The following is a 13455-nucleotide window of genomic DNA, read 5'->3' on the forward strand; positions in this document are numbered from 1 at the left end:
TCTCTGTCTCAAATGCTATAAATTGAAAAATATTACTTTTTTATCGACTAAAGTTTAATTCTGTCGTATACAATTTGAGATTCACTTAATTATTTCCTAAAAAATTGGAAAAATTTCGTAACCGATTTCCAAAAAGATACCGGTTCCCAAAAAGATCGGTAACGAAAAACTACAGTTTATAGCACTTCCCGGGAAATTCTACCCCTGTTTTATATACAATTCTTTATAATTCGATCAATTATTTCCCGAAAATTTCGAAACTTCTGATACCGATTCCCAAAAAAATCGGTAACGAAAAATTATGTACTTTATAGCACTCTCCGGGAAATTCTACCCCTACTTTGTATGTACAATTCTTTGAGATATGATCATTCGGAACCGGTTTCCAAAAAAATCGGTAACGAAAAATTATGTACTTTATAGCATTCTCCGGGAAATTCTACCCCTACTTTTTATGTACAATTCTTTGAGATATGATCATTCGGAACCGGTTTCCAAAAAAATCGGTAACAAAAAATAGTACACTTTATAGCATTCTCCGGGAAATTCTACCCCTACTTCATGTATAATTCTTTGAGATTTAATCAATTATGTCCCGAAAAATTAAAAAAACCGGTTTCCAAAAAGATCGGTAACAAAAACTGTACACATTATGGCGCTCGCCGTAAAATTCTACCCCTACTTCATATACAATTCTTTCAGATTCGGTCAATTAATTCCCGACAAATTGGAAAAATTTCTATTACCGGCTTCCAAAAAGATCGGTAACGAAAAATTATACACTTTATAGCACTCTCCGGAAAATTCCACCCCTGTTTCATACGTAATTCTTTGAGATTCGGTCAATTATTTCAGGAAAAATTGAAAGAATTAAAAAAATCGGTTTCCAGAAAATCGGTAGCAATAAACTATACACTTTATGGCACTCCCCGGGAAATTCTACCCCTGTTTCATGTACCCTTGATAAAAATTCGGTCCACTAACGAATGAGTAGTTCGCGGACAGACGGACGGACGGACGGACGGACAGACAAACAGTCGCGTTTTATATAATAGTAATGATAAGATTCTATTATCTCGATTTAACATCATTTTATTAGTATTTATTGTAAATGTACTTCTTTCTTATATGGTTACAGAAATATTACTAATTGTAAGAATATATAAAAAAATTAAAGATAAGTTTTACAAAATTATACTATTATCTTCTTAAAGTATCATGTCTAATATTCATTAATTTTTTAGAATGGTGAGGCCATGGTTGTATAACAATTGGATATTTTCGTTGACATCAAAAGGTAGAGAGCAAAGAAAAATGCTAAAAATATTACATGGATTTACTGAACAAGTACGTAATAATGCTACACTAATTAATATATTATATTTGAACATTATCTACTTTAAAAAATTACATAACTGATTCTACGACTATTGTATAAAAACATTGTAAAATAGTTCATAAATATTGACCACACAATAATAATTATATAGATATTGCTAATAATGCATTATTAATTTATATAAATCCACAAATCTACTATATATACTACTAGACCGCTATTTTCAGCCGATCGGCCTGTTGAAAAGTGAGGCAATATTTCAATGTGGGGATAGTGGCAGCCATTTTTTGAGAGGCAAATTTTATTGTGTACAGAGTTTGTTTTTCCGTGTGTAATATTGTGTGTCTGCAAAGAATCGTTCTCATAAGAAAAAGCATTTGCATCTACATGCCAATTAAACATCGGGTAAATGAAATGCCTCCCAGAAAATGGCTGCCGATATTTCCTCAACTTTGCTTCAGTTCTGGCTACAGAGGTAGTAATCTAGTAGTACACGGAAGTCTGTGTATAAATCATTAAAGAAACATTAATGTTTTATTTATATAGATTATCGCTGAAAGAAAACTATATCATGATCGCACTAATGGTCAATACTTAAAAAGCTTTGGCAATGACACGTTGGCAGAGAGAGATGACGCAGAACCGATAGGAAGTACGTAATGTAATCAGTAACTGTTCCTTAATATCATAATTTATATTTTACAACTTACTAGTATTACATAGTTTAAAATTTAAATGTATATTTTAAATTCTTAACGTAGTCAATGTTATGTAATGAAAACATTACAGAAAAATTAGATAATGAAATTGATTCCCACATGCTTACACATTTAGTACCAAAAAAACGGCTTGCAATGTTGGATCTTCTAATAGCGGCATCTCGTGATGATCTTATGACTGATTTCGATATCAGAGAGGAAGTCGATACCTTTATGTTTGAGGTATATGTACATTTGTAATTTCTCTTGTAACCTTTTTTATTCATTATTTAGTTTATCTAAATATAAATATATAATATATTTACAGGGTCATGATACTACAGCGATGGGTCTGTGCTTTATTTTGGCACTATTAGCTGAACATAGAGATATTCAGGTATCTATCGGCTCAAATATGAGCCGCAATCTTTAACCCTCCATTGCCTTCATATGTAGCGAACACTTAGTTTACATTTTATTCGCTTTTAACTGTATAGATGTAGCATAAAAGTTGACTCTGAAACTTTTCGCTTTTCATTTAATTAAAACCTTCTAGATTATATTTGTATAATTGTTTTTTAAAATTTTTAGATTAGACTTTGAAGAAAGTGTTAACGCGCGATATATCTGAGTGCAGCGCTCATACGAGAGCACTGACTCTGCTCGAACGAAGATAATGGGGGTTAAAGCCTTAAACAAGAGAATTAATTATTTTCGAAACTTATTTATTAAAATTGTATTAATATATATTATATATTAAAATTGTATCAATATACTTTTTAAATAACTCTATAAGTGTGGGAATACGCGTAATGTATGCATGTTGCTTTTCTGCATTATTACACGGTAAAAAATCGTGTGTACATACATAGCGGTCCAAATGTTAAAATTTTCTTGTGTTACCAAGATTTGATTATTATTTCAATGTAAAATTAACATACAACAGGTATGTTATTTTTTTCTTAACATTTTCATGTGTTACATTTATGTCAACGTGATAACTTAACACTTTATAAATATCATTTAGAAATTGAATATTATTTTGAGATTTTTTAACACAATTACTTTAAAAAATCAACACGTCTTAAAATTATTTTAACACATAAGTAAAAGTTAAAGTAAATTTTCAAAATAATCGTAAACTTTGACACACAAAATAATCAAATTGACTAAAATTAAATGTTTTTATTACATATAATTCAAGTAAAATGTGTAAAATAATTAATATTATGTGTTAATATAACTTAAAAAATAAAGTCAAAAGAACAAATATAAATGTAAAGTATAATGTCAATTAATTAACATTTCTAATTTATCAACAAGTAACACACGATGAATGACTCATTTTAACTTAAAATTTAGAGTGGACTTTCTGGGACATGTAAAAAATATTAAAATTACACAAAATTTTTTACTGTGTAGATGTACAGAAAATGTGTATACACGTGTGCGCGCGCGAACTCACACACACACTCACACACAGTATTGTGCGTTACATAAGACAAAGACTTAAGACATAAAACACTGCCTTAAGGTTATAAGACAGCCATTCTGCTTAGGCCCTAAGAATGAGTAAACAAGCAAGTGAGCGCGCGCGCACGTGTGTGTGTGTGTGTGTGTGCGTGTGTGAGGGGACACGCATATGAACGCGTACACACTCACGTACATATTTTAAATATTTTTTTATGTTTTAAATGTATGTATTTTATACATACATATTTCTCTCAAGCAAATTAATCAAGATACTTGTAAAATAATTATTCTCCGAATTTTTAAGAATTTATTTGTTTTTACATAGAACCATCACAATAATAAAAAACGCCTTTTTAATTAATAATAATGATACAGGATCGTGTCAGGAACGAAGTCAATACTGCATTGCAAGAGAATGGGGAGAAATTTACAATGAAATTATTGCAAGATTTGCCATATTTAGACAGGTGTATAAAAGAAGGATTACGCCTTTATCCTAGCGTATTTCTAATATCACGAATTACTGCGGAAGACGTAAAATTACGTATGCATTTATAACCAATTTTTTACTGTTTATATTTTTAAATACGTAATATGTTCATAAATGTATATACCAAATATGTGTATAAAATGCAATATTTCTATAATATTTCAAAGGTTCTAAAATTTCTATATTTTTATTGATGTTTATATATTTCTGTAATATTTCAAAATTTTATATACAAAACTACATCTAATACAATATACAATATTTTCAGAAAATAATGTTAAGCAAATAATGTTTAATAAATCAGTTTATAAGAAAATGCCATTTACAGTCTAAGCTGGAGCTTGGTAGCCTAATAATATAAATCTATGTAGTTCCAAGTGCACAAATTTCCAACCTAGTAAACGGTGCGCCGATTGTTTGTCGGCTTTAAAACATAGAGTTTCTGTTGAAACAATCTCCTACCCCTACTTAAATTAATAATTGATTTAACTTTGATGCTAATAAGCATCTTATTTAACCCGTTGAGGTCACACCTCTTAAAAATAACGTTGAGGTCACATGGGGTCCAATGGACCCCACGCAGAAAAACAGTTGCCATTTGCGTTCTTCTTGATGTATCGACTCAAACCTTGAACTGGAATTTAGTTTAAGACTTTCTCTTTATAATCCAATAATTTATTTCTCCTTTTTTAAGCGTTTTTATGTTGAAAAAACGCGAGAGAGAAATTTTTCGAGAAATTTGCCTTTTTTTACAAAAATATTCGTCAAATATTCAATTTTTGAGATAAAGCAAAAAACTTTTTTGCGTTTTACTCTCAAAATAGTATACTTAAAAAAAAAATAGTATTATAACGTGCTTTGAAAAAAGTATATTTATTGTACAGTTTGAAGTTATCAATTTTCATGAAATTCGTAAAATCAAATAGGTAAGCTTTGAACGTGTAAAATAAAGTGAAAAACTGTTTTTATGTGAGAAAAGCTGTATATTTTATTAATAATTACATTAAAAAAAGTAAAAAAAATTTATAGGAACTGTGAAAAACTACTCTTGACCAGCGCAGTCAGTGCAGAAATTCGTCCGATGTTCGTCGCACATGGGTCGTAGACAAGAAGGGCACTGATATTTTGTCTTTCTGTCGCTTCCTCGCTTGCAAAGGCCGCATCTTTTTTTGCTCGGCAACTCAACTCTTTCTGCGGAAGTTGGCTCTTGGGTCTTGCCTAAAATCTCACCGATGCCTATACGTAAATAGGATCGAAGCATTATTGGTTCCGCGAAGCGACGTTCCAAGTACGGCGTGACGAGATGCATACAAATTTTGTCTAAGCACTCTTTGGCTGGTAATCTCTTGTTGATGCCTGCATTTACAGATTTTCACTTCAGTAAAATGCGCGCATTTACTGCAGCTTGGTCAAGCATTCCGTAAAAAACTCTTACAGGCCAGCGATTAGTCTTCGAACTCACCGTATGGGAATGGCACAGCCAGTCGAAACAATCTGTGCCTCCTTTTGTTGCATTGTAGTGCAAAACAATGACAATTGGAGTCAGCAGTCGTTCGAGATCGCAGATTATATGGCATCTATATAAACGTTATAACTATTATTTTGTGGCAAAAAAAATGACAGTACGTGTTAATACTTACGTTGTCAATCACATTTTAACGAAAAAAAAATTAATTTCTTAGCACACGTTTTTTTCCGATTTTGCCACACTATGGTCACATGGGGTCTGCTGGATCTCCAAAAAAAAAACCGTCCGTACAAATCGATGTCTACAGACGCACTGACGCCACGCTGACTTTCGATAAGCCTTGAAACTTATTGTAGTACCTTCAAACAACAACAAATGGCGCCACAAGTTCCATGCTAAACCGTCTCTTCGAAGATACGTAGACGCAAAGTTAGCCTGGGGTCCCACTAGACCCCATGTGACCTCAACGGGTTAAATTACTATAAAGAATTTATTGCGAAAAATATCTCCTTTAGCCGGAGTTCGAACCTGGAATCTCCCTTAATCCGTGACAGGTGTTCGGGATTACGGTCTTATCAATTCTGTCACTGATTGTGAGTCAGGTGGTGATATTTATCGCAATAATAATAAGATAAACATCTTTTTTATTCGACAAAATAAACAATATTAAAATAAAGATCTAGTTCAGACCGTAAATGGCATTTTCTTTTGAATTAATTGTATATCATGAATAATCATAATGGTCTTGTTTCTGTTAATAATGCTCAATAAAAGTTAAATAACATTATTTGCTTTACATTTTTTGCTTTCTTATAGAAGAAGCTTTGTTTTCGTTAAAAAAAAATTTTTTTTGTTTTTCTGAATGTGTTCAAAATGTTCTAAAACGTCGAAAAATTGCAATTTTAAAAAATGTCTATGTATGTATGTGTGTGTATGTGTGTGTGTATGTGCCAAATTTACCGAAATTTCTATAACTCCAGAACTAATTAACCAAATCTTAACGAATTATATATGAAATAGGGGTAGAAAAACTGGAGAATATAATAGAATTAATAAAAATTGCTAATAATCAAGGGGTTTTTTTTTTTTAAATTTTGAATTCTTGATGCTTCCGTAATTTTTTAGATATCGGAGTGCACTTTTTTTTAATCAATAGAGTATCATGTAAGGAAAGTTGGGATTGAATTTGGCAATGATCGGCAAAGCGGTTCTTTTTAAATAAAATTCTGAATTTTTGTAGAAATGTTTGTTTATGCTTTAACTTCCGTAAATTTGGAGATATCAATCTATTTCTAATTTTGTTATATTCTTCAGTCTTTTCTACCCCTATCTCATATATAATTCTTTAAGATTTGGTTGATTAAACCCAGCCTTATATACGCGATCAAAGGTCCCTAATTAAAAAAAAAAATGTCTGTAATAGCTCTAACTTCCGCAAATTTTAAGATATCGGTCTATTTTTAATTTTATTATATTCTTCAGTCTTTCTATTTCTATTTCATATATAATTCTTTAAGGCCGGTATTCATAGTCGGTTCTTATATCCAAGATCGTCTTAAGTATAGTCTTAAGTCGTCATTAGCCAATCAGAGGGCCGTATTAGCCGATGACTTAAGACATCACTTCTTCTTATGAGGAAGCCAAGTGCAAATTTCTAATTTGTATTAGATGTATATTCAATTTTAAAATTTTACTAAAGTTGTTTATTACTATTTGTAAATCTTATTGTATTCTATATATATAGTATATATATATATATATAAGTATAGATCACAAAATATATATATATTAGTATAGGTCACAAAATATATATATATTAGTATAGATATATATATGCCTTTTTTAGAGTCATATGTAGTACCTGCTGGAACAATCATAAATCTTAATATTTACGCAATCCACCGAGATCCCAATTTTTGGCCAAATCCAGAAGTATTTGATCCCGACAGATTCTTGCCAGAGAGAAAACGAAATCGTCATCCTTATTCCTATTTACCATTCAGTGCTGGACCACGTAACTGCATCGGTAAGCTGTGTTTCTTATATCTTAATATATAATATATTATTATATAATATAATCAAATTACGATACATACCAAATTAAAGGTCAACGATTCGCTATACTGGAATTGAAGGCGATGATAGCTTCTCTCATACACAATTTCTACTTGGAGCCCATTGATTATTTAAAAAATCTTCGGATACAGGCCGATTTGGTACTTCGCCCTGCTCATACACTTTGCGTAAAATTTATCCCTGTCTGTGAAACAAATGCAAGCCTTTGAAGCAAATACCGATTTAATGAACATTATAGAAAACAAAGGAGAGGCTCCATTTGTCTACAAAACAATTGCTAATATTATACCAGTAAAAACTTTGTACAAAATTATCGGTGTCATTATTGGTCACAAATTAAAATGTAAATAAAATATAATAAATATATAATATATAATAAATAAATGATTATTTTATTAATATACTATATATATTATAATATTAATAATGATATATATACAACATGTTCGTACGGTTTTAATATTTTATATGTATAATATAGTCGTGTGTGCAATATATTTGTGTGTAATCTTATGTATATGCAACTTGTGTACTTATGTGCATTATCACCGTGTGTACGATATTTTCAAAAAAATGTATGAAATCTTTAAATATCTAATTTTACCGAGTTATACTACTGTTCTGTTAAGTATAAAGGCTGCGTTCGGGGGGGCGCGCTATTAGCGCACACTAACGTTTACGCGATTACGCGAGTGTTTACACAGGTTAACCTAGATAGATCGTGCATAACATGGATATATATATCGACGATCTGGGACGACATAAGACTCATAAAGAATCAGAAAACGTTTCTGACGAGGAAAGACGCAGAAATTCGGAGGGTTTAATGACACGTTTGTTCATAATGACATCGCGCGAAAGATGAACGTGACCGATTTACCGGATTCTAAATTCGCCTGGTTCTACGGGGTGAGTTCAATGAATATCAAACCTTACCCAGATAGCCAAGTCTGTCGAAAACAGATTTTGTAAAATCTTGCTACAAATGTTGTTGACAAGAAGGATACAAATTTAATACAGAATTTGATTTAATAAAATAATGTCGACAAAATGCTAGCAAATATGTAACAAAATCTGCTGACATAATTAGATAGCAAATTGCCAACAATAAATACGGGCATATGTGGCAATGTAACCAGACAGCAAATTGGCAGCAAAAATCGAGCAAAATTTGCGTTGAGCACTCTAATAACAAATTGGCGGCAAAAATCGAGCAAAATCTGTGTAGCGCTGCCTGACGACACTTTGGCGGCAATATACGAACAAATATACTCATATTGTCGTATGATGGTATCGTTCATATTAACCGCGCGAACAGCGCCAATGGGACAGTCGTCGACAGGCATGAGGAGAGCGACATCTGGAGAGGTTAGGGAGAGGTACCACGGAGGAGGAGCGCGGGAGCGGTCTGTCTTGAGTCTTGAGTACGGCGCCCGGGGGTAGAGAGGCCCGGCACAGAAGCGCAATAAAGAACACGTTTCCTGATTATTCGCGAGTACAATCACTGTCCTTCCCGTCCCCGTCCCGCGAATAATACATGGTGGCAGCGTCGAACTTACGCCAAAGAGTGTCCGAGTACATTAAGGAAGAGAGTTACGAAGAATTGTGACTTTGGTTGTCCGTGTGAAAAACATCGCTCGTGCGTGCGGAGAAGACAAGATGTCCGACACGACGGCAGTGATCGTGCAACCGGGAGTGGCTCTCCCGGAACCGTTTGACTTTAACAAACCTCAAAACTGGGATACATATAAATCCCGATTTAACCGCTATTGCATTGTGGCGGGTGTGACAAGTGCAGAGCAACAGGTAAATTCGTTGTTATACGCGATGGGACCGAGGGCGGAAACCATTTTCACTTCATTTAATTTAAATGAAACCGACGCTAAAGACATTATTAAAGTAAAAGAGAAGTTCGACGGCTTCTTTAACGGAAGGAAGAATATTATTTACAAACGTGCGAGATTCAATATGCGCGTGCAATCTCCGGGGGAGAGCATGGAGGATTTTATTACAGACTTGTGCAAGTTAGCAGATTCGTGCGAGTACGAGAATTTCCGTGAACAATTAATTCGCGACCGGATCGTAGTGGGCGTGGCCGATCGACGCCTCTCAGAGAGATTGCAGCTTCTCGATGGTTTGGACTACAAAAGAGCCGTGGAAGTAGCTAGAAGCTATGAGACGGTACAAAAACAGAACCAATTGTTACGATCGGATGTTGCGGGAACCGGAACGGCGGTAAACCGTGTGCAAAACAAAACCAAAGCTCGTAAAGGAAGGAATTATTCCACGCCATGGAAGTGCTATGGCTGCGGAAGTGAGAAGAAGCATGCAAAAGAGGAATGCCCCGCGCGTAGTTCGAAATGCAATAAATGTGCTAAAGAAGGCCATTGGGCGAAAGTGTGCAAATCCGGAACGGCAGATGGCAGGTCTGAGAAGAATAAACCCAAGACTGCCATACAGCAAGTAGAAGATGACTCTAGTACAGACCCGTTCTTTGTGGCGACGGTGAGCCAATCGCAGGTTCCATCGGACGAGCCGTGGCAAGCTAAAGTGACGGTAGATGGCGTTACAATTTGTTTTCAACTGGACCCCGGTGCCGATGTGACTCTAATTACCGACAGTACGTACGAAGAAAATAGACAAACTTTTGGTAAATTACACACCGCGGATCGTAACCTAGAAAGTGTTTCCCGCGATTCGTTGAAGTGTATCGGCATGTTCACTACCAGACTTAGTTACGGAGATCGGGCGTTGAATGCCAACGTGTTTGTCGTAAAAGGACTACGGCAAAATTTGCTAGGACGAGGTGAATGTGTCGGACTAAATTTAGTGATGCGGTGCTCACAAGTTTCTGCACAGAGCACTGTAAGACTTTTTACAGAGTTCCCCGGTTTGTTTAATCGCCTAGGTCTTTTGAAAACGTCGTACAGTATTAAACTTCGTAAAGACGCGAAACCATTCTGTTTATCTCAACCGCGTCGGGTGCCATTAGTATTAATGACAAAGTTAAAGGCGAAACTCGAAGAAATGTTGCAGATGGGTGTCATTGAGAAAGTAGATGAGCCAACTGACTGGTGCAGCGGTATTGTTCTAGTGAAAAAACAAAATACAGATGACATTCGTTTTTGTGTGGACTTAACCAAACTGAATCAGGCGGTGGAACGTGAGAATCATCCGATGCCTACCGTGGAACATACGTTGGGCCAGCTGAATGGGGTCAAATATATTACGAAACTTGACTGTGTGTCAGGATTTTGGCAGGTGCCGTTAAGTGAGGATTCCAAGAAGCTAACTACGTTTATTACCCCATTCGGGAGATTTTGTTTTTGCAGACTTCCTTTCGGAATTTTGTCCGCTCCGGAGTGCTTTCAAAAGCGAGCTTCACAGATTCTGGAGGGCCTAGAGGGAGTCGCTAACCTCATAGACGATATAATAGTGTGGGGGAAAACCATACAAGAGCATGACGCCAGGCTTCGCGCGGTATTGCAGCGGTGGGATGCGTCCCCGTCCCGCGAATAATACACATATAACCAAACAGTAAATTGGCGGCAAAAACCGAGTAATATTTGCGTCGAGCACTCTGACGATAAATTGGCGACAAAAACCGAGCAAGATCTGTGCAGCGCTGTCTAATGATAAATTGGTGCAAAAATCGAGCAAGGTCTGCACAGTGCTGCCTAACAACAAATTGGTGGCAAAAATCGAGCAAGCTTTGTGTAGTGTTGTCTGATGACAAATTGACGGCAAAAACCGAGCAAGACCTATCACAATTTAACGATATAATGATATTAATTATATATTTTTTTATTCTTATATATATTTAATTTAATTTAATGCGTTTTTAACGAGGAACAGTGTATAATGAGCATAAAAGTATTCAAAAATACTTTATATTCAGTAATCTTTTTATTGTTCTATATTGTTATATATACTGTTACGCCCGTGCTGTTCGCCCGTGCCGTGCGCTCATGTGAGTCGCCCCGTAGCGAGAAGTTGCGGGTAGCCTTAGCGACGGTGGATTGTTTATTATTACGCTTGTCAGATTTGGTTCTGAACTTCGTATCTTACAGACGTGACTCGTTGTATCTGAGCAATAAATCCGTTTTATATAATAATAGAGAGTTCCTTATTTCCCGGTGACGGGGAAGCGCGGCGCGTTCGGGAGTGTGGTGACTGTGTGAGTGTGACGAACGCGCGGCGAGTGTAACATTTTTGGGGGCTCGTCCGGGATCGGACGAGCAAAGATCGGACGAGCAAAGATCGGACGAGCGAGAGATACGATACGACGGCCATGTCCAGCACAAGGAAGCGGCTGAGGGAAGCGACTCCGCAGTCGGGCGCTACAGAGACGTCGGCGGAAGTTGTGATTCTCCAGGCCGTCATACAAGAGATCCGCCTGATGCGCGAGGAACACGCACGTAGGGAGCGCGATTATGTGGAGACGTTCCGCCGCCAGGAGGAGGAGCTCTGCCGTCTCCGCGGGATTATTTCCAACACAGAGTTAAGTCCTTCCATTATTAGAGCGTCCGGGGACTCGAGGGCGCGAGACGCGAGCGGCGCGGAAACGCGAAATGCGCACACGGAAGAGAGAGCCACGGTCGCGAGAGCCGCGGTCGCGGGCGGCGCGGGGGCCACGGTCGCGAGCGGCGCGGAGGTACGGTCGGTGCGCGTGGGTGAAAGTGTCGCGGTCGCGAGTGAGCTTGGATACAAGCTGAAACCCGACACGTATGACGGAACCGTCTCATTGCACGAATATTTCTCGCAATTAAATTTAATCGCGCGGGCGAATAATTGGGATGACGCTACCAAAACGATCGCGTTGGCTTCGAGCCTGAGGGGGAAAGCGCGCTCAGTTTTGGAGACGGTTGAGGACGTCGAACGACTGGATTTCGCTGAGCTCAAAGCAAAGCTTGAGCTGCGTTTTGGGGAGGGACGACAATCGCAGAATAGTTATGTCGCGTTCACGAATCGTAAGCAGAAATTTGGGGAAGATTTGGCTGCTCTTGGTTCCGAACTCGACAGACTATCGCGCCTGGCGTACCCCGAGTGCCCGTGTGAGTTGCGCGATAAGATCGCTTGCGCACAATTTGTTTCTGCCGTCTCGGATAGTTTCATTAAACGAGCGCTTCAGATGGAAGGTATTTCCTCTCTGAGTGCAGCCGTCGAAAGAGCTAAAGCACTTAGAATCATTCAGGGAGACAATTATAGAGAGAATTTTAATAGAAATTTTGCGAAAAAGGGAGTCGAACATGCGGGTGATAATGAAAAACGCGCTGAAGAAAAGAAAAGTGTAGAGAAAGAGAAAGAGAAGGCGGGGAAGGGCCCGAAGGGAAATTGGCATGGCAGCAAATTTGGCGCCAGCCGCGGCGAATGTTGGACCTGTGGCAAGACCGGACATTTCCGGTCTGAATGCCCCGAGGAAGGGAAAAACGCGATCTAGTCAAACTTTGCGGGGTGGGTTTGGCTCGAATTGTCGATACCCCGATTATTACTGATAAAAATGTTGTTCTGAATATTAATAAAGAAAATGTTTTTGAAGAAAATAGAATTAAGCCGAGTTTCAATTATTTCTGTTATCAGGGAAAGATTAACGGAAAGGAATGTTCTTTTAAGGTAGATACGGGCTCTGACGTTTCAATTGTGAATAAGAAATTTGTGGATGAAGGAAAGAGGAAGTTTCGAGTTGAGGACATAAATTTGAGATATCCTACTGGAGAGAAAGTTTTAGTAGAATTTGAAGTTAAAGCTAGAGTGGAAATAGGTAGTTTTTCAATTGAATTCCCTTTGCTTGTTGCTGATATTAATGACAATTGCCTTTTAGGCGTAGATTTTCTAAAAAGAGTAAATTTAGAGGAAATTTTTGATCTTGCTTTTCAATCCACAAATCCGGAAATACAGTTGGCTCGAATAG

The 13455-nt window shown here is 36.8% G+C and overlaps 3 protein-coding genes across 3 annotated transcripts in view; 2 read left to right on the forward strand and 1 right to left on the reverse strand.

Annotated features, from left to right (window-relative positions):
* Nucleotides 1-7879, forward strand: part of LOC112464039 (cytochrome P450 4C1-like) — a gene marked incomplete at its 5' end in the record, with an annotated part of 12219 nt that extends 4340 nt beyond the window's left edge. Inside the window, 7 exons of the mRNA XM_025030809.1 lie at nucleotides 1245-1347; nucleotides 1886-1991; nucleotides 2174-2280; nucleotides 2366-2434; nucleotides 3886-4054; nucleotides 7315-7494; nucleotides 7575-7879. Coding sequence (XP_024886577.1) covers nucleotides 1245-1347; nucleotides 1886-1991; nucleotides 2174-2280; nucleotides 2366-2434; nucleotides 3886-4054; nucleotides 7315-7494; nucleotides 7575-7753 — 913 coding nt within the window. The remainder of the gene's footprint in view (nucleotides 1-1244; nucleotides 1348-1885; nucleotides 1992-2173; nucleotides 2281-2365; nucleotides 2435-3885; nucleotides 4055-7314; nucleotides 7495-7574) is intronic.
* Nucleotides 5036-6139, reverse strand: LOC112464042. The gene is made up of 3 exons (XM_025030811.1): nucleotides 5641-6139; nucleotides 5463-5577; nucleotides 5036-5356 (listed from the first exon to the last, which is right to left on the reverse strand). The coding sequence occupies exons 2-3, from the start codon at nucleotides 5575-5577 to the stop codon at nucleotides 5043-5045; spliced, it is 429 nt and encodes a 142-aa protein (XP_024886579.1). The 5' UTR covers nucleotides 5641-6139; the 3' UTR covers nucleotides 5036-5042.
* Nucleotides 7880-9203: 1324 nt separating the features above from the next.
* Nucleotides 9204-11063, forward strand: LOC112464041 (uncharacterized protein K02A2.6-like). The gene has a single exon (XM_025030810.1). It carries the CDS (start codon nucleotides 9204-9206, stop codon nucleotides 11061-11063), a length of 1860 nt encoding a protein of 619 aa, XP_024886578.1.
* Nucleotides 11064-13455: the final 2392 nt, after the last annotated feature.

Source organism: Temnothorax curvispinosus, unplaced genomic scaffold (assembly GCF_003070985.1).
Source record: "Temnothorax curvispinosus isolate PA1 unplaced genomic scaffold, ASM307098v1 QBEX01013836.1, whole genome shotgun sequence".
NCBI classification, from domain to species: Eukaryota; Metazoa; Arthropoda; class Insecta; order Hymenoptera; family Formicidae; genus Temnothorax; species Temnothorax curvispinosus.

Bases quoted from the DNA above. Each gene is read 5' to 3' on its own strand.
- LOC112464042 (XM_025030811.1), bottom strand. From the start codon at position 5,577: ATGCCATATAATCTGCGATCTCGAACGACTGCTGACTCCAATTGTCAT. The intron at 5,357-5,462 runs GTGAGTTCGAAG...CTGTAAATGCAG, and splicing joins GGCTGTGCCATTCCCATACG to GCATCAACAAGAGATTACCA.
- LOC112464041 (XM_025030810.1), top strand. From the start codon at position 9,204: ATGTCCGACACGACGGCAGTGATCGTGCAACCGGGAGTGGCTCTCCCG.